Source organism: Hylobates moloch, unplaced genomic scaffold (assembly GCF_009828535.3).
Source record: "Hylobates moloch isolate HMO894 unplaced genomic scaffold, HMol_V3 SCAFFOLD_12, whole genome shotgun sequence".
NCBI classification, from domain to species: Eukaryota; Metazoa; Chordata; class Mammalia; order Primates; family Hylobatidae; genus Hylobates; species Hylobates moloch.
Window position 1 is genome coordinate 34,173,468 of NW_026652287.1, and position 24,153 is coordinate 34,197,620.

General features: G+C 49.0%; 1 protein-coding gene across 2 annotated transcripts; it reads left to right on the top strand.

Annotated features, from left to right (window-relative positions):
• Positions 1-16,342: 16,342 nt before the first annotated feature.
• On the top strand, positions 16,343-23,822 carry LOC116478108 (sialic acid-binding Ig-like lectin 8). 2 transcript variants are annotated; one of them, XM_032168999.2, is made up of 7 exons: positions 16,343-16,865; positions 17,061-17,339; positions 17,569-17,616; positions 19,122-19,391; positions 20,026-20,122; positions 20,491-20,587; positions 22,178-23,822. In XM_032168999.2, the coding sequence occupies exons 1-7, from the start codon at positions 16,409-16,411 to the stop codon at positions 22,430-22,432; spliced, it is 1,503 nt and encodes a 500-aa protein (XP_032024890.1). In that variant the 5' UTR covers positions 16,343-16,408; the 3' UTR covers positions 22,433-23,822. The 2 variants fall into 2 exon arrangements, with proteins under 2 accessions (XP_032024890.1, XP_032024891.1); XM_032169000.2 differs by lacking the exon at positions 17,061-17,339.
• The last annotated feature ends 331 nt before the right edge of the window (positions 23,823-24,153 follow it).

The following is a 24,153-nucleotide window of genomic DNA, read 5'->3' on the forward strand; positions in this document are numbered from 1 at the left end:
CTATATGCCAATGTCTATCTAACTGTACATAATTAGTGGAAACTTAGAAAATCCCTTAAAATAAGTCATAGATTAAATAATCAAAACATAAGGCCAGGCGTGGTGGCTCATGCCTGTAATCCCAACACTTTGGGAGGCCGAGGTGGGCAATCATTTGAGGTCAGGATTTCAAGACTAGCCTGGGCAACATGGCGAAACCCTGTCTCTACTAAAAAAAAAAAAAATACAAAACTTAGCTGGGTATGGTGGCATGTGCCTGCAATCCCAGCTACTCAGCAGGCTGAAGCAGGAGAATTGCTTGAATCTGGGAGGCACTGGACTCCAGCCTGGGCAACAGTGAGACTCCATCTTAAAAAAAAAACATCATCATTATCATCATAACACAAATAAGAAATTATTTAAAACTGGATACTGAAAATACTATAAAATTTTAGAGTAAAACTAAAGCATTTATTAGAGGAACTGTATATAACCTTAAATGTATATACTAGGGTGGGAAAAGCTAAAATTTAATAAACTAAGCTTTAATTTCAAGAACTTAGAAAAAGAACAACAAAACCAAAAGGAATCGGAGGGAAGGAAATATCAAATGATAAGAGCACATAGCATAGAAAACATATTCAGTAGAAAGGAACAACATCACGAACTGCTAGTTCTTTGATACAAATAATAAAATGGGCAAACCTCAGTTGCAATTAATCCAGAAATATAGAAGGCAAAAATAACTAGTATGCAGGAATATAAGGGAGAAAACATTACTCAATGTAATGCAAAATAAACAGAAAGTAGTAAGCTGTATGAAAAGTTTTGAATATTTATATAAAATGGACACATTTCTAGGAAAAAATGTGTTAACTGACTCTGTAGGCATGGTTCAGTTTATATCTGTCCTTCTGACCTCTCAGTCTCAAAATGAAAAGCCAAATGTATTTATGAAATTCTGCCACTAGGGGGAGTTCCTTCAGCCCCGCTTTCAGGTTCACTGTAGTTGAGTTTGTCATGATGCAAAAGTCCACTCCTTGCTGTGCCAGTTGATTGAGCAGAACCACTTGAAAACCAAGATGAAATGTTTTCCTCCTCAAGCAATGGCCATAAAGAACTGCTCATGAGGTCACAGGTGTGATTTCATGAACAAATAAGGCAATATCCCAGGAGGAGTTGTAGGAATCTGGGCCACCTGCTCATGTCAATTGGTTGTGATTTCTGGACCTCTTGAAGCCCATCTTGAAGTCAGTTATATCATATCCAAATTCACTTCATAATGGATTATTGCTTCACATGCCCAACTTTTTAGCTTGATGGGTCACAGAGCACCTACTTCATGATGGGCAGTTTGTATCATATATTCATTTCATATCCCATAGTCAGGGGATCAGTCTCTACCAAGGCCTGGTAATAAGTCAGAAGCTCTTTCTCAAGAGATCCATCATGTTCTGAAAAACAGAGCATGGCTTTGCAACAAAAGTCCTAGGGGTCTTCACTCTGGGGCACACCAACATTCTTAATTATTCCAGATACTTCAAGTATAATTTAATCTTGAGTTATAAACCTCAAGTTGTAAAGCTTCTTATGCTACAGCCTGGACCTGCTGCAGAGCCTTTCCTTGAACTGAGAACAACTCCAAACTGGAAGTCTTAAGATTTATGTAGTAAGTGGGTTAGAGCATCCAATCATAGTTGTACATTTCTCCAAAATCCAAAGGTGCCTATCAAGAATTGAGCCTCTTTGGTAGGTGTAGGATGGCCTCTCATTTTGTCTCTGATCCTCTTTAAAGCCAATGCTCTCAACTTATCTCTAGGCATTAAGTAATGACACATTGCCTTTGACAATTCCATCATCCTGATTGAAAGCAGTGTGATTATATCCATTGGAGTATTTCTTTCTGTCATCCCCAATAAACTGATCATAAATCTTTTTTTTTTCTTTCTTGAGATGGAGTCTCGCTGTGTCGCCCAGGCTGGAGTGCAGTGGCGCAATCTGGGCTCACTGCAAGCTCCGCCTCCCGGGTTCACGCCATTCTCCTGCCTCAGCCTCTCCGAGTAGCTGGGACTACAGGCGCCCGCCACCATGCCCGGCTAATTTTTTGTATTTTTAGTAGAGACGGGGTTTCACCGTGGTCTCGATCTCCTGACCTCGTGATCCGCCCACCTCGGCCTCCCAACGTGCTGGGATTACAAGCGTGAGCCACCGCGCCCGGCCAAATAAATCTTAATCATATGTAGAAAGCACCTTCACAGCAACACCTAGATTAATGTTTCATTGAATGTTCTGGGGACTATAACCTAGACACATTGGCACATAAAACTGACCATCATAAGTATGTCAATATCAAAAATATATCTTTTACCAAAAGAAGTGTTAATGGAGATAAAAGGGCCAATTTTATAAGGATTAGATATTCAATATACCAGGAAGATACATTAGAAATTTACCTGCACATGATAAAATAGCTTCAGAATATGTAAGGCAAAAATAGGCAAAGAATGGCTTCAGAATATATAAGGTGAAAAAAAATAGGCTGAACCAGGTTAGTCTTCACAGTGCTTTTCATGGACACCTGTGCTGCCTTTACCAGTATACTACTTGAGGGGTAAGAGCAGGGGAGATGAAGGTACAGTTGAATTTTTGTCATTTTTTACTTTCCAACAGTTTTAACTCTCTAAACCTTTGGGTAATTTTTTCTCCATTATGCCAAGAAAGTTCTGGCATCATCCTCGTTAAATTTGGGTCATGTTGAGTCCATTTTCATTGGAATATAGCGATAATATTGTTTCAATCAAACATGAAGCAAATTCCTTCATCCACCTGAGAGCTTCTTGAGCCAAAACATTATATCTGTAATCTTTTGTTAGTACACCCATATCAACACATTTGGCTAAGCCAGTGTAGTATTTTATCTTTCTTGGTCTAAGATTCCTAGTGTCCACTTTAACATATATTTTTCAGGTATCTTCTCAGAAAAATCAGAGAATCCAATAATTCCTTTAGAATGTAAGATCTTCTCAAGGGTCAGGCATTGCATTTACCCCATAGAAGAGACTTGCATTTTATTCTTGGTCTGGAATGAATAGTGATTGGGATGGGTTTTGAAGAGACTCAGCACCTTCCTGTGCTTGGGCAATCTCTCCAAGCAGAATTATTAGAGTCTTTCAGTAAGGAAAGACTAATCTCTCCAGACCAAGGAAATCAGGCTATATTCTGGTATCCAGAGAGTTTCAAAAAGTCTTGGGGCAAGGGGGGTGAAGATTTTCAAATTTATCCAAAGACCATGCATAGGGGTCATCCACATGTTCTTGGGTACTTGATTTTCATGCAAGACCCCTTTCCAACTCCAAGCCCCTCAGTCCTTTCCAATAACTGCCCTAAATTTCCTATAAGAAGCGCAGGCAGATCTTTAAATTCGAATTATGTCGTAATTCTTCAACAAATACAATTAAATTTGGGGCCTGATTTTTTTTTTCCGCAAGATTGTCCCCCTAGTCGAATGACATGAAATTGTTTAAAGTCATAAGGCACTTCTGTAGTTTACAACCATAACTTGACCTAAGAGGTAAGACCTGAGCTTGGCACTTGCCCTTTGCAGGTTTTCCAGTAGAGTTAGGAGCAGAGAGTTTATCACACAGTCTTTGTGGTCATTAATGCTCACACCGCAGTGAATAGCGTCGCCATTCGATCCTTCAAGGCATTTGCTTAATAGACACTCAATCATAGGTAATTAATTAATCATGATGGCACTGTATATGGAATTCTATGCAACATTTAAAGGAGAAATCATATCAAACTTTCCCAGACTCCCTCAGTAAATAGAGAAGGAGAAAACACTCATTTCATGAGGCAAAATTCAAACCTGATACCAAAGCTTCACGAGGACATTACAAGAAAGAAAATTGCAGATCACTGCACCTCATGAACATAGAAAAGTCTTCATTTAAATATAAGTAAATCCAATCCAACAAATAAAATTGACGTAATACATGATGACCAAGTGGGGTTTCACATCCAAAAATAAATGTAATTCACCACACTAACGGAAAAAAGAGAAACGTCAAATGTGTCTCTTGATTACTCCAGAAATAACATTGGGCAGAATTTAAAACACATTTATAATTTAAAACAATCTCAACAAATTAGGACTGGAAGAGAAAAACTTCGATCTGATTAAGAGCATCTAAAATACCTGCAATTAGCATCATATGTAATAAATAAATATTGAATACTTTTTACCCTAAGATTGGGAGAAAGGAAGGAATATCTGCCCTATTATTTCTATTCGACATTGTAGTATAGATCCTAGCCAGTGAAATTAATTAAGAAATAAAAAATACAAGGCCGGGCACGGTGGCTCATGCCTGTAATCCCAGCACTTTGGGAGGCCAAGGCAGGTGGATCACCAGGTCAGGAGTTTGAGACCAGCCTGATCAACATGGTGAAACCCCATCTCTACTAAATATAAAAAAAAAAATTGACTGGGTGTGGTGGCGTATGCTTGTAATCCCAGCTACTCTGGAGGCACAGGCTGGAGAATCGCTTGAACCCGGGAGGCGCGGGTTGCAGTGAGCCGAGATCCTGCCACTGCACTCCAGCCTGGGTGACAAAGTGAGACTCCATCTCATAAAAAAAAATTAAATAAATAAATAAATACATACATGTGTATATTTTGGAACAAAAACTAGATTCGCAGGTGACATAATTATGCACGTGAAAAAGTATTAAAAATCTACAAAATAAGGAATTTTATATGAATCAAAAGACAAATGTCCAGGTGCAGTAGCTCACACCTGTAATCCCAGGAGAGCCTGACCCTGAACTCCTCCCAGCCCTTGAAACCTGGGGGACTTGAGCTGCCTCGAGTGCACTTCAGGGATGAAGGGGAATTCACCTGCCGAGCTCAGAACTCTCTGGGCTCCCAGCACATCTCCCTGAGGCTCTCCCTGCACAGTGAGCATCAAGGGGCTGCACACCAGACCCCTTCCCTCCCAACGCCCTTCACTCTCAGATTGCAGAGCAAGTTGCCCCCTGGGATCTTCAGGAGGATTAAGAGTGTCCTCAGCTCAGCAGCGAGCCAGAAATGTCCTGGGACCAAGAGCCCCTGCTTACTGTTGGACAGTCTTAGAAGGAGGTGTGATGAGCCCTGGGCTCATGTGTCACCACATCCAGTGACACAGGAAGGACCTGGAGAACCAATGTCCAACTCCTTCTGGCATGGGAAGACAAAGGAGCTTGGTTTAGCAGGTGAATCTGTCTCATCCCACTTTTTGCCAGGAAATCAGGGCCCATGGCGGTGGTGGTTCTGGTGGCCATCGGGGAGGCAGCTGAGAAGATCCTGATTCTCTGTCTCTGCCTCATCCTCCTCAGGTGAGCGCTGCCCCAGGGACCAACGGTAGGTGCGGGAAGAGCAGGGGCCATGACACTGAATTCTGGATCCCTGTGCTGGGGTGACCTGAATGAGTCAAGAGGTCCTGCAGTCAGCAGAGGCTGAGTTGTGGTGAAAATTCCACAGGGGCCCATGTTTATCCATGCCTGATGCTGGCCAAGAGTCCAGGGTCAGAGGTTCCTGCTATCACTGTGGAGGTCTTGGGGGCTAAGCCTGCTGTCTCCATCTCAGCCCCTTAGCAAGGCACAGTGAGATGAGTCTGCTGCCCTCTGCACTGGGATCCAGCCACACTCATGGGCTGTGGTCTCTTGACTCAGTGTCAGGACCCACAGGAGGAAGAAAGCAATCGCAGCAGGCATGGAGGCTGCAGACACCATCCAAAGTTCATCTCGCCAGTGAGTGTCCTCGGAGTCTCACCCTCCAACATCCCACTGAACACATCCCCAAAGGTGACCTCCAGGGCTGCTCTGCTCAGCATGGCCAAAGTTGAGCCACGCATCTTCCTCTCCAAACCCACTTCTCCTCCTGGGATCCCCATCTCACTGATGACACAGAGGCTGCATCTCTAAAACAAGAACCAAGATGTGGGTCTCCACCTTGACCTCCCTCCCTTCTCCAGATGCCATAAACCACTAGCTCTTGTCCCTCCTTCTCCTAAGAAGGGTTCATCTTGGAGCCCTTTTCTTCATCCTGGCCCTGGTTATTCCTAGGACCTCACCTCTTTCCTGGTAACCGAACTCTCCTTGCCTCCTGCCTCCATCTCTCCCCAACACAGACTCCAGGCTGTGCTTCCAGATGCCTCCACGTCCAGTGCCTCCACGGTCTGGGTGGCCCCGCTTCTTCTCCATTGCTGGAAAATGTGGTCCAAATGCAACAGCCTGGACTGAAGGCCGTGCACGGCCTGTCCCCTGCTGGACTCTGCTCCCGAATGGTGTGCAAATGGCAAAAAGCACATGAGAAGATGCTCAGCATCATTAGTCACTTGACAATCACAAAACCAAACTGCAAAGGAGATGCTACTTCACACTCATTAGGAAAGCTGTTAAAAATCAAAAACAAACAAAACCAGGCATACTTAAATATATAAATGCTTGGTATGATGATATTAATAGTTACAACTAAGTAGTTAGTTGCTTACCACCTGCATATAATGAATAGTTTGGATCTCAGAGAGGTAAGAAGAGGCCAGCGTGGTGGCTCACACCTGTAATCCCAGCAGTTTTGGAGGCGAAGGTGGGAGGATCTTTTGAGGTAAGGATTCGAGACCAGCCTGGCCGACATGGTGAAACCCACGTCTCCACTAAAAATACAAAAATTAGCCAAGCATGTGGTGAGTGCCTGTAATCCCAGCTACTGGGGAGGCTAACGCAGGAGAAACACTTGAACCCGGGAGGCAGAGGTTGCAGTGAGCCGAGATCACACCACTGCACTCCAGCCTGGGCAAGACAGTGAGACTCAGTCACAAAAAAAAAAAAAAAAAAACAAAAGTAAGAAGAGAGTCCTACTGTATTGTTGACATTTTCCTTTGTATGACCTTTTGAAGAGGGGCTAACTAGGTATTTTGATATGTGTATATAGAACCATCACAAATGTTAACAGCTACAAGAACAGACAGATACAAGTGTTTTGCATTGCATTTTGAATATCTTGAGTAGAGCAACCATTGATGACCTGTTTTTGAACTGATTTATAACTCTTTGTAAAAGTCTGAGTAAAACCAAACATACTTTTCTCTTGAAGAATAAGAAAGAAATATTACTTGTTTTCAAGGATGTGGACATATGGAACCCCATTTCCACTGCATGTAAGATGCTGTGACCCTGTGGAAAATGCTTTTGGATTCCCTCCAACAGTTAAGCATAGAAAAACCATGCAATTCAGCCATTCCACTCCTAGACATGTTCCCAAAGGAATTGAAAGCCTGGTCTTAAACAGATGTATGTTAACCAATGTTTATAGCCACATTATTTACAGTAGCTAAAGGGTGGAAAAAACTCAAGCATCCAATGACTGAGGAATGGATTGAGAAAAGATTCCATATGCAAAAAATGGGATATTCTCTAGCCTTAAGAAAGGAATGAAAAAAATCTGATACATGCTATAACATGGGTGAACCATGAAACAACCTGCCAAGTGAAAGAAGACACACAAAGTGACAAATAGTGTATGATTCTGCTTGTGTAGCCTTACCCAGCATCAGCAACTTCATAGAGACATACAGTAGAATGGTGGTTGCCAAAACTAGCAGACAGGCTAGGGACAGGGATTGATGATACCACTGGTGGAGAGTGTCTGTTTGGGATGATGAGGAAGTTTAGAAAATACAGTGGTGACATTGCACAACACGGTGAATGTGCTTAATGCCAATGAATCACACCCTACATAATGCTACAAATTGCAAATTATGTGTTACATATATTTTACCAAAATAAAAACAAGAAAACAAAAAATATCTCTGTCATCAAAGTGATGTGATTCTGAAGGCCAGAAGGAAAAAATAAAATGAGAGCATGTGGGATGGTTTTCTGTGGGGGAGGGGGTAAAGTCATGCAGGGAGGGGAGCTTGTAACAGATTGGAGACAGTGTCTCATCTGACAGTGAGAGGAGGTCAGGTCTGAGCAAAGGCGTGAAGGTGCTGAGCAGGCAGGCTCTGTGTCTGAATAGAGAAAAGCAGCCCAGGAAGAGGGAAGGGGAGCAGCAAGTGCATTGCTCAGAGACAGCAGCAGGCCTGGGCACTGTGGAAACAGCAGGAGCCCCATGTCTGAGAGCAGAGCGGGGTGGAGGAGGGAGCAGCAGGGAGGACAGGGCAGCCCACATCGGGCCCTGAGGCCACGCAGGAACCTGGAGCCTTTGGGGAGGGCAGAGGCTCGACTGGACTCTCACTCTAACAGGGCGGCTGGCTGCTCTGGTCAGAGCAGGCCTGCGTGGCTCATGGCAGCCACAGAGAGACTAGGAAGGCGCTGCTGGATCTTCCTGGAGGAGGGATGGAGGCTGACCCAGGAAGGCAGGGTGGGGTGAGGACTTGTGTTTTGAAGACGAAGAGGAAGGAAGAGGAAGAGGAAGATGAAGGAAGAGGAAGAGGAAGATGAAGGAAAGTTTTGTGCATCTTAGAGACCTGTTAAGTGGTTCAGACCAAAATGCTGATAGAAACACAAAGAGTGAAGGCCAGGCTGCTGAAGTGTCAGATGGAAATAATGGGGAATTTACCGGGAACTGGAGCAAAGGTCATACTTCTTGTGCCCTAGCAAAGAATTTAGCTGCCTTGTGTCATGTCCCAGGGCTTTGTGGAAATTTTAAGTTAACAGTAATGTCTTAGGGTACCTAGCAGAAGAAATTTCTCAACAACAAAGTGTTCAAGAAGAACTGTGCCTGCTTCTAACAACCTATGATCAGATATGGGAGCAAAGAAATTAAAGGTAGAAACTATGATTACAAGAGAAGCAGAGCAAAAACATTTGGAAAATCTGCAGTCCAGGCATGGTGGCTCACACTTGTAATCCCAACACTTTCGGAGGACAACATGAGAGTATTGCTTAAGGCTAAAAATTCAAGACCAGCCTGGGCAACATAGTGAGACCCTGTCTCGATTTAAAAAAGGAAAAAAGAAAATATTCAGCCTGACCATGTAGTAGAAAAAGAAGAAGGATTTTAAGCCAAGGAATAGAAGTAAGCTGTGGTGCAACCACCTGCTAGAGAGATTCACCTGACTAAAAAGGAGCCAAATGCTAATAGTCAAGACAATGAGAAGAAAGGCCTCAAAGGCATTTCAGAAGTCTTTGAAGCAGCTTCTCCCATCACAGGCCCAGAGACCTAGGAAGAAAGAATGGTTTCAGGGTTCAGGCCCAGGGAGCTGCTTCCCTGTGCCACCTCAGGAGGCTGCTCCCTGCATCTTGGCAGCTCCGGCTCCAACCTCAGCTCAAAGTCCCCCAGTGCAGCTTGGGCCGCTGGTCCAGAAGTCACAGCCATAAAGCTTGGTGGCTTCTCTGTGGTGTTAAGTCTGCAGGTACACAGAATGCAACAGTGAAGACGACTTGGTAGCTTCCACCTAGATTTCAAAGGATGTATGGGAAAACCCGGGTGCCCAGGCAGAAGCCTAATGGAGCTGCGGAAATGGGATCACTGCCCTCCAGACCCCAGAAGAGTACAGTCATCAACAGCTTGCAACCTCAACATGGGAAAGCTACAGGCACTCAACTCCAACCCATGAGAGCAGCCACATGGCCTACACCTGTCAAAGCCACAGGCAGAACTGCCCACAGACTTGGGAGCTCACCCCTTGCACCAGTGTGCCCAGGATGTGGGACACAAAGTCAAAGATTATTATTAAGCTCTGAGGTTTAATGTCTGCCTGCAGGAATTCGGAGTTGCATGGAGCCTGTTGCCACTTTTTTGGGGGCAATTTCTCCTTTTTGGAATGGGAATGCTTCCGCAGTGCCTGAACCACTAATGTATCTTGGAATTAAATAACTTGTTTCCTATTTCACAGGCTCATAGGTGGGAAAAACTTGCCTTCAGTCTCAGATGAGACTTTGCACTTTCAGTTGATACTGAGAAAAGTTAACATGTTGGAGGACTATTGGGAAGAGATTATTGTATTTTGCAATGTGAGGGAGAGATGAGATTTGAGGAGCCAAGGCAGACTGATACAGTCTTGATGTTTGTCCCCTCCAAATCTCATGATCCCCAGATGGCTGAATCCAAGGATATGGAACAGGTGGATATGGAGGGTGCACTGTATTCATTTGAAATGAGGTCACTTGGATGGGCCCTAGTTCAATATAACTTCTGTCCCTCTAGGAGAGAAGATTAGGACACAGAGACACACAGACCATGAGAGGACACAGAGAGAAGTCAGCAATACAAGCCATGCAAGGAGTTCTCAGAAGGAACCAACTCTGCTGACATGTTCAGCACAAGAACCGTGAGAAAAAAAAAAAATTGTTGTTTTAGCCACTCGGCCTGTGGCACGTTATTATGAGAGCTTGAGTGACTAACAAAGTGGATGAGAGAACAAGGACAAGGCGGGGACAGGAACAGCTAGGGGTCACCTCCTCCAGGAGGCCTCTCTTGACTTTCCTCCATTACGAAGAGCTGACCACTCCCTTCCCAGGTCCTGTCCTGAATATCTGTCCAGCATCTGGGTCCCTTAGGAGCCTCCCAGTGATTTTTTATTTCTTTCTTTTGTTTTTCTTTAGACAGAGTCTTGCTCTATCGCCCCTGCTGGAGTGTGGTGGTGCAATCTCAGCTCACTGCAACCTCCGCTGGGATTACAGGCCTGAGCCACCACACTCCACCCCTAATCACCCCTTCTAATAAAGACACAGCTCATGTAGGATGACAGCCCTCCCTAACAACTTCATTTTAACTTAGTCACCTTTTTATAAGTCCCTGTCTCCAAATATGGTCACATTCTGAGGTGCTGGGGGTTAGGACTTCAGCACAGGAATTTGTAGGGGACACAGTTCATCCCTGACACCCCGTAAGTGTGGACATCCAACGATGCACAGAGCGGGTAAGCCCCTTCCCAAGACAGCACCGTGGGTTTTACAGAGCCCAGCTCAAGCCAGCAGCCATCCAGCTACAGAGCCTTTACCCCTGAACTCTCTCTGCGAGGCCTCAGCTGAGGAAGCCCCAGGGCACCGTGGACCACCAGAAGCTCCTTACTGAGGGCAGGACTCTGAGTGACCCCTGAGGATGGTTAGGGCCAGACACGTGGATGCTCAGGGCCTGCCCAGGGACACAGAACACATTGGCCACGCCTGAGTCTGCAGAGAACGTCGCCTCCTCGTGCTGGGTTCTCCCTCAGGCTGAGGGGTGGGTGCTGTGATCCCTCCAGGGGACAGATGAGGAGACTGAGACTTGGAGGGAGAGGGCCCAGGACCCTCACACTCCAGAGCCAGCGCCTCCCCTAGCATCTGGGGCTCAGCCTTGCTCCCCATGCTGGGCTCACAGGGCCAGGGCTGTACAGTCACCACCAGGCATGCTGGGCAGGGGGCACTGAGAAGGTTAGGAAGGCTGGGGACCACCTGTGGGGCCACACGCTCACAGCACCTCAGAGTCCTGGTCCCGTCCACTCTGCCCGTGTATACCTGAGACCGCACCTTCTAGCTGCACAGGGCCCTCGGGGTTCCACAAGCTCTGCCTGTGTTTCCAGCATCACAGCCCTTACTAACAGGAGCTGGGGTGGCCCAGGGCTCCTCTGCCCCCTCGTTCATTAGGGAACTTCCCAAGGAAGGAGACAGAGTCTGTCACACTCTCCCCTTTGCCTCCACCCCCCTGAAAGGAGGAGCAGCTCCTGGTGTGGTTGTTGTGCTCATTCGTTGAACATCACCTCCCCCGCCTCAGAGGACCCCTCCCCATCTCTCATGCCTCGTGGTTCCTCCGCCAGCCCCTCCTGAGTCCCAGCCCTGGCAGGACTGACCCTCCCGAGCACCTAGAAGCTGTAATGGCCAGACAGTGCCTGCTTCCCTGGTGTGGACAGTGCTGCGGGAGGGAAAGGCTGTGGGCAGAGAACCTGCAGCTGTGGGTCGGGGCCTCTCTGCTGTGTGCAGTCCACACTGAAGACCCATCTGGAAAGTAGAATTGGCCACTCCCCAAGAGCCCTGACAGCTCTGGCAGCGTCGGGGCCAAGGTCCTCTTTTGTGGTCAGTTATTTTTCTGATCTTACCCGCAGGCTTCCTGTGGGGCCCTTCTAGGGCCCTGCGACACCAAGGCTCATCCTAAAGAAGTTCACACTGCAGTAGCTGCTGCCCCTACTGTGGGCAGGACAGTGGGCCTCGAGGAGAGGAACCGTGGGGCTGGGCTGGGCTGATCCTCATTTACCCACAGGGGCTCTGGCTCAGGATATGAGATCCCGGCGGGAAGCCCCAGAGTTGGTGCAGGTGCAGGAGGGTCTCTGTGACCACGCACTGCTCCATCTTCCACCCCCGTGGGTCCCTGTATGGCTCCAGCCCCGTCCAAAGCTACTGTCCCAGAAAGGGGACACTTCCATCAGGATCCTCAAGTGGCTGAAAGCAATCTAGATGGAAAAGAGCAGGAGGAGACCCAGGGCCGATTCCACCTGCTTCAGACCCCGGGCCAGCACCTGCTTTCTGGACGTCAGAGACACACAGAGGCGAGATGCAAGGACAGACCTCTTTAGGGAGAAAAGAGAGATCTATGTGAATGTAATTACAGAAATGCTCTATGTGCATGTGAAGGGTAAGGAATGAGGTTAAGAAAGGACACACGAATGGGGGTTCCCAGGGCAGTGAAGCTGACACATCAAATTAACTGTCACACTGCCCAAGGAGGCAGTGCTCAGCTCATACACAGAAACACACAGGTACACACAGATACTCCCTCTCCCTCACACACAGCGTCTCTCTCTCTCTCTCTCTCAATCACACACACACACACACACACACACACACACACCCAAGCATTGGGCATTCTGGATACTGAGATGCGCTGTGTCCTTCCCTTTGCCCTGGGAAGCTGGGTCTCCCCTGAAAAGGTGAATGGCACTAGTTGTCAGGTCAAAGAGACCCTGGGACATCGTCTTAGGATGAGAGAACTATTTGGGATGCCATTTTATGGATCCCTTGCCTGTCACTGTACATGTCTCTCTGGGCCACCTGTGTCCACGTGGGTCACCAATCCCCATGTCAGGATTCAATGATTCTCTGCTCCCTAAGCCACAGCCTGTGGTGTCCCACATGCCCTCCTTGCCATCCAGCAAGTGAACAGTGAGCGGCTATCGTGTCTCCCTATGAGATGGACCGGTGGTCAGTGTCAATATGTGAGAGCTGCAACAGCTCCTGCCCCTACATGGACCCCTCAGGGCTGCTGCTCCAACTTCCCCCTTCCCTTGTGGTGAACTTTCTCTGGGAAGCAAACAGGGAAGGGGATTCTGGGAATTGTAGTTCCAGCCTGGCTAAGTTGCTGGAGAGCAAGGCCTGCACAGGAGTCTTCACTGAAGGCTTCAATTACCATTTTAATGAAATCCTTTCGATGCAGCAGGCAGAAAATATAGTGAGACAAGTAAGCCTCCAATTTTCCCTTTTCTGTATTAGTTATGATTTGTGTTTGCTCCTGTTTTGGATATCTATCACAGCACATCAAACCACCCAAAACTCAGTGGCCAAAATCATCATTTTTCTCGTCTCATGGTGCTGTAAATGGGCTGGGACCCAGTTAGCCTGTTTCATTCCTAGTTTTTCTCTGGGCTCTTACAGGCAGATGCTCTGAGATGGAGGCCTGGACCAGGGCTGGATGCCTGGCACCTCAGTGTCCCTCCACACAGTGTGTCTCTCCGTAAGAGCACCCAGATTGCTTACACAGAAGCCCAGGGATCCATGAAGCTGAAGTGGATGTTGCCAAGTCTCCTTAATATCTGAGCCACGGAAGTCTCAGAATATCTTGTCTTTCATGCTCTATTGCTCAGAGCTGCCATGGGTCCAATTCAGAGTCAAGAAGAGGAGATAATAATAATAAACAACTCCATCTTGTGATGAGAGGGCACCATGTTTGTATAGGAGGGTGGGTCGTTTGGGGCTGTCTTTGGAGATGAGTTCCTACAGTGACTCCTCTGTCTGACTGTCAGATGCTTCCTCTATCTGATGAGAAGGTTTACCCTCTCAGTCAGGAGTGCTGGAGGATAAGAAGATGGGAACCTGCATGTAGAGGGGCAGCTCAGAACCTTCACCTTCTGTGCTCTTGGAGCAGTGACCACAGCCTGGCCTTGTCCATAGGACATTCAGGAGGGTTGGACAGAAGGACAAGAAACAGAGATCTGTCCCTTCTCTGAGTGCCTCCTCCCAGGTGGACCCGGGTTGTCCCCAGCACACCTGACATCTTGAGTGTCTGACTCTCACCTAGGCCCCCTGCTCTGTATGGTCAGGCCCCTCCACAGGGCTGCAGACATCACCAAAGTCAGGGCTCCACTCTGCATCAGCACCACGGACGTCATCCTCCTCCTTACCTGGGCATCCCCAGAAGAGCCAGATTCAGTCCCCCCACCCATCTTAGAGGTTAAGGTTTCAACATAGAAATTTGGGGGACACACATACATTGTGACCACAGCACTTATCATTCTGAACCCTGGTGTCCTCATCTGCAAATTGAGGAAGTGGAGTTCTGGGGCCTCTCAGGTCTTCTGGGTCATAAGTTGGTCCTAAGTACCTGTTTTACAGAGTTAGATTCTTTGTAGCTTTCCCCTGTCTCTCCTTTCCACGTTTCTCCTTTTCTTTGCAACTTGGGGACCCTGGAAGACATCTGTGCCATGGCTCAGCCCTTCTGACTATTGAGATGCTGCAGCTGTCTCTACTGGGCAAAGATAGGGGGCCCAGGAGGGAGAAGTGGCTGCAGGATGAGATACCAGCTACAAATGCAAGCACTGGTGATGGGGGTGGGAGTCCGCTATGCACACCCAAGCCCTGCATCTTCCCTTCTCAATTCTCACAGCCAAATGATGTACTCCAGGTTATAAGTAACGAGGGGAAGACAGGAGATGGGCAGACCCATGAAGCTGAGTGGAAGAAAGTAGAGTGTGATTTTCTGTGTATACAAAGTCTTCAGAAAAATGTGCAAAAGCTCAGTAAACACAGCCTGCTCAGATAATAAAACTACATAGAAAAGCATTGAGGCAATTTGCACCAAAGTGAGGCGAGGGGATCCTTTGGGTGGGAATGGGGCGTGACCCATAAGAAAGAGAAACAAATGAGCAGCGCTGGGGACTTTGTCAATGTGCCATTTCTAGGAGGAGGCTCATTGGATGTAAATCACTGAGGTCTTCTTTGGGGGTTGTTTTTATCCCTATTTCTTATATTTACCCCCCAAAAAATGTTTCAAGAAAACTGACCTGAGTCAAAGGAGGCTCCACCTCCCAGGATCCCCCTCAACTTCTTCCCAGCCCCCAGCCACACAGTTTAAAGTAATCTGTTGAATTCAGGTGCACATTTCTCCTCTCGTGAAATCCTGCCAGTCGCTGAAGGTGCACACCTCAGGGCTGGTGTTCTCGTTCCATGACTCCTGTTCACCTGGACCCCTGAGAGCAGAGCCTGCAGGGGCAAAACCCTGGGGACGGCAGACCCCACGTGCTGTGGAGTAACCAGGGGAAGTGTGGCTGAGTAAGATATGCGTGGTGAAGAAACCCATTCTGATACCCAGATAGCTGCAACCAAGGGAGAAGTATGTACCCTTTTCAAATTGACCCTTTCCCTTCTGACACTTCCCCTTTCCAAACCCCACACTACAACAGTTGCAACCTCAGTTTCCCAGGCCTCCGTGAGCCAGGCTTCCCACCGCCCCCCATCCTTCGTGTGTATCAACATGCAGAATCCTCACCTCCACAGCCCTGTGTCCCTCTGCTCAGTCCTCCTGAGACTGAACCCCCGACCTAGGGGAGGAAGACCCAACCTTGCCTGTGCCTCCCATGAAGCTCCCATCCTGGGGATCTCAGACGTCAGGAGCCTCCGTGTCTCCCCTCTGCACAGTGACTCCTTGGGGACAGTGTCTGGCTCTGCTGTGTTGACCTTGTTGTGCAAAGAGGAGGTGCCCACTTCGTTGCTGCTGAGAGAGGGAGGAGAGGCTGCCTGCTCACCTCACCTGCACCCCAGTCTCTCATGGCCCTGAGTTCCACCTTTGGCTGGTATGACCTCCACAAACAGTGACAGCCACAGGGGTGATTCAGGGGTCTGGCCAGATGGGACCCAATTTCACCTTGCAGAAAATGTTACCCAAATGGAAGGGCAAGTCCGGGAAGCAAGAAAGAGGGTGGGCCCTGCATAGGGTGGGAATCTGGGTGAGTCTCTCACCCTCTCTGTCCTCAGGGTTCCCAGGAGTGGACATGGGGTGGTGGACAGTGGATCTCCCAGGACTGACCCGGCCCTCACAGTGTCTGTGTGTGAAGTTCCTCCTCTGAGGAGGTCACTGTTCTGACTTCACCCCCAACCTCCTGCGGGACCTCCCCTAAGTCTTGAGCCCTCGGTTTCTGAGAGAAGAACCCTGAGGAACAGATGTTCCCTGGCGGCCCTGGCACCTCCAAACCCAGGCATGCTGCTGCTGCTGCTGCTGCTGCTGCCCCTGCTCTGGGGGACAAAGGGGATGGAGGGAGACAGACAATATGGGGATGGTTACTTGCTGCAAGTGCAGGAGCTGGTGACGGTGCAGGAGGGCCTGTGTGTCCATGTGCCCTGCTCCTTCTCCTACCCCCGAGATGGCTGGACTTCCTCTGACCCAGTTCATGTCTACTGGTTCCGGGCAGGAGACAGACCAAACCAAGACGCTCCAGTGGCCACAAACAACCCAGACAGAGAAGTGCAGGAAGAGACCCAGGGCCGATTTCAACTCCTTGGGGACATTTGGAGCAACGACTGCTCCCTGAGCATCAGAGACGCCAGCAAGAGGGATGAGGGGTCATATTTCTTTCGGCTAGAGAGAGGAAGCATGAAATGGAGTTACACATCACAGTTGAATTACAAAGTTAAGCAGCTGTCTGTGTTTGTGACAGGTAACGCACGGGCTCCAGGACAGAGCAAAGGGGAAGGTCATGGGGGGGCTGAAAGGCAGGGCTGGGATGGGGCCTGGGAGGGGGTTAGGATTGAAGCAAGTCAGGCTCTGGGGAGGAGCTGGACCAGAGCCTGAGCTTCCTCCAGGGCTGCACCTGAAGTACCTCCTCCTGATCCTGTGTCCCCATCTTCACCAGCCCTGACCCATAGGCCTGACATCCTCATCCTAGGGACCCTAGAGTCTGGCCACCCCAGGAACCTGATCTGCTCTGTGCCCTGGGCCTGTAAGCAGGGGACGCCCCCCATGATCTCCTGGATTGGGACCTCCGTGTCCTCCCCGGGCCCCACTACTGCCCGCTCCTCAGTGCTCACCCTTATCCCAAAGCCCCAGGACCACGGCACCAGCCTCGCCTGTCAGGTGACCTTGCCTGGGACAGGTGTGACCACAACCAGTACCATCCGACTCAATGTGTCCTGTGAGTGCTGGACCAAGACGCCCGGGTCCCTCATGGGTTGGGAGGTGTTCCTGAGGGCAAGGGATGGGGTTCAAGCCTGGACACTGGGTTCTGGGTCCCAGAATCTGGGCTGGGAGTGGGGTCAGGAGAATGCCGGCTCCATTTTCCCTGTATTTGCAGCTCCTGGGGAGACAGGGCCAATGTCCCCAGCCCTTATAGTAATGTAGGTCTTCATGTCTTTCTGTCCCAGACCCTCCTTGGAACTTGACGGTGACTGTCTTCCAAGGAGATGCCACAGGTAGGACGGAGCCCCGTCCCTGGGGTTGGGGGAGCAGGGCCTTCAGCTCAGGATGGGTCTGGGTCTCTCCTCACCCTAGACTCACTTTGGGAAACAGAGCTGCCATCGTGCGTGAGCCCAGGGCACAAGAGCCCACATCTCCAGCCCGCGTGGCCATCTGAGCCCCTGTCCCCATCCTGTCTCTGCTCCCCTCAGACTCCTCCACACACCCCCTCCTCGGCCCCACAGCAAGGACAGGGTGACATTCACACAGCCGGACCAGACTCCCGTTTTTTTGGTTTTTGTTCGTTTTTATGTTGGGACCAGACTTTCAAGATTCTTGTCAGGCATCTCCTGAATACTTCCTCTGTCTGATCTTTCTATTTTCCCAGTAGTTTCGATCTAAGTACTTCTGCACAGATGATACAGTCACATGGGCAGAAATTCAAAACGCACAGCAAAGTCTGTCCTCCGATGCCCATCCCCCTCCACGGAATTGACCAGTGTCCGTCCAGGCTGCCCTGAGTCTTGGTTTGTGCACCTGGAGGATCTCAGAGGTGGTTTGACATCGTAGTGAGACTGTCCGCCCCCTCCTCTAGGACCGTGTGTGATTTCGCTGCACAGATGGACTCTGACTTTGTGGCATCCCTTAAGGAAAATCATGGCACAAACATCCTTCCGCAGAAACTGTGCAGTGGATAGTCTTGTATCTACTTCCACAGGAATATCTAAGTGTATGGGATAAATTCCTAAAAGCAAAATATACCAGTGTCGTATGTTGTTTCTAATTTTGAAAGACGCAGTGAAGTTATTCTCAATTAAAAGTGGACAAGTTTACCTTCCCAGCACCGAGCCGTGAGAGTGTGGGTTTTCCAGCACTTCAGTCTATGTCTGTGTGTCAGTCCCTCTCACCAGTCTCTTTCTGTGTCCTTCCTCTGTCTCCGGATCCATTTGTCTCTCTGACCCTCTGTCTCTCTTTTTTTTTTTTTTTATACTTTAAGTTTTAGGATACATGTGCACAACGTGCAGGTTTGTTACATATGTATACATGTGCCATGTTGGTGTGCTGCACCCATTAACTCGTCATTTACCATTAGGTGTATCTCCTAATGCTGTCCCTCCCCCCTCCCCCCACCCCACAACAGTCCTCGGAGTGTGATGTTCCCCTTCCTATGTCCGTGTGTTCTCATTGTTCAATTCCCACCTATGAGTGAGAACATGCGGTGTTTGGTTTTTTGTCCTTGCAATAGTTTGCTGAGAATGATGGTTTCCAGATTCATCCATGTCCCTACAAAGGACATGAACTCATCATTTTTTATGGCTGCATAGTATTCCATGGTGTGTATGTGCCACATTTTCTTAATCCAGTCTATCATTGTTGGACATTTGGGTTGGTTCCAAGTCTTTGCTATTGTGAATAGTGCCACAATAAACATACGTGTGCATGTGTCTTTATAGCAGCATGATTTATAGTCCTTTGGGTATATACCCAGTAATGGGATGACCCGCTGTCTCTTTCTCTGCAGCATCCACAGCCCTGGGAAACGGCTCATCTCTTTCAGTCCTGGAGGGCCAGTCTCTGCGCCTGGTCTGTGCTGTCAACAGCAATCCCCCTGCCAGGCTGAGCTGGACCCGGGGGAGCCTGACCCTGTGCCCTTCACGGTCCTCAAACCCTGGGCTGCTGGAGCTGCCTCGAGTGCACCTGGGGGATGAAGGGGAATTCACCTGCCGAGCTCAGAACCCTCGGGGCTCCCAGCACATTTCCCTGAGCCTCTCCCTGCAGAATGAGGGCACAGGTGGGTAAGGGACGGGCTGGAGGAGAACACACCTGCCCCACCCTCATGGACCACCCACTGCCCCTGAGCTTCACGGGGGAGCTCAGCTCTGGTCTGTGCTCAGCTGTGAGGCCTGGAACTTCCCTGCGACCCAGAGCATCACTGTCCTCTCCCTGCCAGGAAAGGGGTGCGGGGTGGGGAGAGGGGGGGAGTGGGTCTTGGAGGGGAGGAGCTGGGGCCCTGACAGATGTGTTTGGGGGTACAAGCGCCTTGCTTTGCAGTGCTCAGACTAGGATGAGGCACGTGAGGCACTTGCCTTGGCACCAAATTTAAGAAGCCAAAGAAAAATCCAACTCAGAAAGCAAGTAAAGTAACATTGCAATGCCATGATCTTTTGAAAAAAATAAAATTGAATGCAAAATGATTCCACAAGAACACAATATCAAAATTTTAAATAAAGACAAGACAAGCTGCATCCAGCACTCTCATGCGTCACTGGCCTCAGAAGTAGTCTCCCTTCCTCCCTCCCATTCCTGTTCTGTGTCTGGGAAGGAGAAGAGCGGAATGGAAGTCTAGGGCCCTGCAGAGAGTGGGAGGGGAAGAGACCCAGTTCTCCGTGACATAAATCCCCAAAGCAACTCCAATCCATCTGCAGGCACCGCAAGGCTTGTATCAGAAGTGACACTGGCGGCGGTCGGGGGAGCTGGAGCCACAGCCCTGGCCTTCCTGTCGCTCTGCGTCATCTTCATCATGTGAGCATTGACCCTGGGGAGGGAGAGAGAGACCTGGGGCGGGGCAGGCCAGGAACAGAATCCCTGAAGCCAGAGCTGGAAGGACCTGGATGGGTCAAGAGCTTGGGGCAAGAATGAGCTCACGGGTGCACGGTGAGCACTTCACGAGCGTCCTTGTTTGTGGGGCTCCACATCTGTGGCAACCTCGGGCCCCACCATCCAGCAGGCAGGAGCCTCTGTTTTCACCGTTGGGGTCTCTGGAACTAGACCACCCCCGTTGCACCTCGGTCACCCCTCAAGCCCCCAGTAGGAAATACAGGGCAGGGTTTGGTCTGCGAACTGCACCCCGATCTGACCACACTGAAAGGCTCTCTGGTCTCTTCACTCAGAGTGAGGTCCTGCAGGAAGAAACCGGCAAGGCCAGCAGCAGGCGGGGGGGATACAGGCATGGAGGATGCAAAGGCCATCAGGGGCTCGGCCTCTCAGGTGAGTGATGTGGGAGTCTCCACACCCAGCATCCAGCCTGGACACCTCCCACAGGATGGCCCCCAGGATCGCTCTCTTTGGTATGGCCAAAGTCACTTCCTCATCTCCTCCTCCTTCCCACAAGCTGGCTTCTCCTATAGGACTCCCCATTTTGCTGACAGCATGGCAGTCCCTACCCCCAATTTTTCCCAGGCCAGGCACTGAGTAGGAGTTATCTCCTCTCTGTCCTCCTTTTCTTCTCTATAGCCCCGATTCACTATCTCTCCTCCATTTTTCCTCCCCAAGAATAGCTGGCATCTCTTCTCCCTGGCCCCAGCCATCCTGACCCCTCTTATTATTTTTCCTATTGGCGGGACCTGATTTCTTTGACCGGCTTGTCCTCCTTACGCCACTAACCTGTGAGCTTCCCCAGGGCAGGTATCATGTCTCAATCAAGGCCCTGTAATTCTCTCTCATTTACCCTCTTTTTGCCCATCATATCATAATTTACATGTAGATATTCATTTCTTATTTTTATTTTTTTCTCAAGGCAAAGTCTGGCTCTGTCACCTAGGCTGGTGTGCAGTGGGGCAATCTCGGCTCACTGCAACCTCTGCTTCCCAGGTTCAAGCAATTCTCCTGCCTCAGCCTCCCAAGTAGCTGGGATTACAGGCACACGCCACCAGGCCAGGCTAATTTTTATATTTTTAGTAGAGACGGGGTTTCACCATGTTGGCCAGGCTGGTCTTGAACTCCTGACCTCGTGATCCGCCTGCCTCAGCCTCCCAAAGTGTTAGGATTAGGGGCGTGAGCCACCGCACCCAAGCCAATATTCATTTCTTTAACAGTCATTTGTTGCCACCTCCCTCAATTAAAGACTGAGCTGCCACTTTGGGAGGCCAAGGCAGGAGGATCGCTTGAGACCAAGAGTTTGAGACCAGCCTGGGCAACATAATGAGATCCCATCTCTACAAAAAAAATGCAAAACTTAACCAGGCATGGTTGTGAGTTCCTGTAGTCCCAGCTACTTGGGGGGCTGAGATGGAATGATCCCTTGAGCCCAGGAGGTGGAGAGTGCAGTGAGCTGGGATTGCACCACTGCACTCCAGCCTGGGCAACAGAGCCAGACTCTGTCTCAAAAAAAAACAAAAAAACAAAACAAAACAAAACAAAAACAGTGAGCTACAGGAGGTCATGGCCCGCACCTACCTCGTCCATCACAGTTTATCCAGCACCGGCTCAGGGCCTCACACACGGGGGCCTCAGCAGGACTCCAGGCTTTGGGGTCAGAAGGAACAGACTGGATTGGGTCCTGCTGCAACAGCACTTTGGGTGCAGTGCTGACTGTTTCGACCTCAGTTTTCATATTTATAAAGTGGAGATAATGATAATATCTTACTATGGAGTTGTTGCTGGAAGTTAATGGGATTAGTAAACACTAAACAGGTGCTCAGTAAGTGTTAAATATTGGAGGAAAGCGTGAAAGACGCTTCGACAAAAATGCAGATGGGATGAATGGAGGACGGATCTCCCGGGCCTCGTTCCCAGACTCTCCCTGCCTCATCCTGGCCCCACTGCTCTGTTCCGACTCCCCCCTCTCTCTCTGTCCAGGGACCCCTGACTGAATCCTGGAAAGATGGCAGCCCCCCAAAGAAGCCTCCCCCAGCTGTTGCCCCCTCGTCATGGGAGGAAGGAGAGCTCCATTATGCAACCCTCAGCTTCCACAAAGTGAAGCGTCAGGACCCGCAGGGACAGGAGGCCATGGACAGTGAATACTCGGAGATCAAGATCCATAAGCGAGAAACTGCAGAGACTCAGGCCTGTTTGAGGAATCACAACCCCTCCAGCAAAGAAGTCAGAGGCTGATTCTCATAGAACAAGAACCCTCTAGAGCCCCATGCTATGCAGTGGGTCACCACGGCTCCCTCCTCCTGTCTAACCAAAACTTGGACCAACGTCTTCCGTTTCCCCGGCTACCCGGCTACCCGGCACCCATCCCTGCCCCTAGCTTCTACTACCCACCATTCTCCTCTCGACCTCTCTGAGGTTGACTATTTTAGATTCCACATAGAGATGAGGTCATGTGGTACTTGCCTCTCTGTGCCTGGCTCATTTCATACAACAAAATATCCCCTAGGTTCATCCATGATCTCTCAAATGACAGAATCATGCATTGAATATTTTTTTCTTTGAGAGATGGAGTTTCGCTCTGTTACCCAGGCTGGAATGCAGTGGTTCGATCTCTGCTCATTACAACCTCCACCTCCTGGGTTCAAATGATTCTCCTGCCTCAGCTTCCCAAGTAGCTGGGACTACAGGCGTGTGCCACCACTCCCAGCTAATTTTTGTGTTTTTTAGTAGAGACAGGGTTTCACTGTAAGTGGGCCAGGCTAGCCTCAAACTCCTGACCTCAAGTGATCTGCCTGCCTTGGCCTCCCAAAGTGCTGGGACTTCAGGCATGAACCACCACACCCAGCTTGCATTGAATATTTTCAAGGAGCTAAAAGAAGATTTTAAATGGTCTCACAAAAACATATAAATATTTGCGCAGATGGGTGTGCTAATCATTGTGACTTGATGGTTCCACGGTGTATCCGGGTGTGGAAACCTCACTGGGTCTGTCTCAAGGCCACTCGGCTACTCAGGGCAGGGCTGGAATTTAAAGCCCGTCCGATTCTGAGGTCTCTTCTCTCATCTAGCACTGAGTCAAGCAATCTGCAGGCCGGGCACCCCTTGGCCATAAGTTTTCAGGAAATAAATTCCTTCAGAGTATTGACTTTTACAAAAGAGGGAGCAGCAATGGCCTAGAGTCTCAGGAACAACACAGGTGCACTGAGGAGATGAAGGCCGGAACCCCTTGCCCAACTTGTATGGCGGATCTGTACTTATTTTGTTTACCCCCAATTTTTAAAATTTTTTCAAATTGCAGGTTGTTTGTTTGATACGGTTTGGCTGTGTCCCCACCCAAATCTTATCTAGAATTGTAATCAGAATTATAATCCCCGTGTGTTGGGGGAGGGACCTGGTGGGAGGTGATAAGATCATGGGGGTGGTTCCCCCATGCTGTTCCCCTGACAGTGAGTGTGTTATCACGAGATCTGATGGTTTTGTAAGTGGTGGTTTCCCCTGCTCTTCTCTCTTGCCTGCCACCATGTAACATGTGCCTGGTTCCCCTTCCGCCATGATTGTAAGTTTCCTGAGGCCTCCCCAGCCATTGGAACTGTGAGCCAATTAAACCTCTTTCATCTATAAATTACTCAGTCTTGGGTATTTCTTAATAGCAGTGTGAAAATAGGCTAATATATCGTTCTTTGAAATTTAAAAATAGCGTTAGCTTTTCAGTTGCATCACGCAGCTCTTATGTGTGCTGTTCCATGAGTTTTGCCAAACATGCACCCCTGTGTAACCAGCTCCTCAATCAAGGATAGAGAAATTTTCTTTCACTCCAGAAAGATCTTGGTGTCCTTCCTAGTCAATCCCTAGCTCTGAGAGCCACCACTTTCTGATTCCTGTCACCAGATATTACTTTCCATGTCCCTTGAACTTCATATAATTGGCATCACTCAGTGTGTATTCTTGTGTCTTTT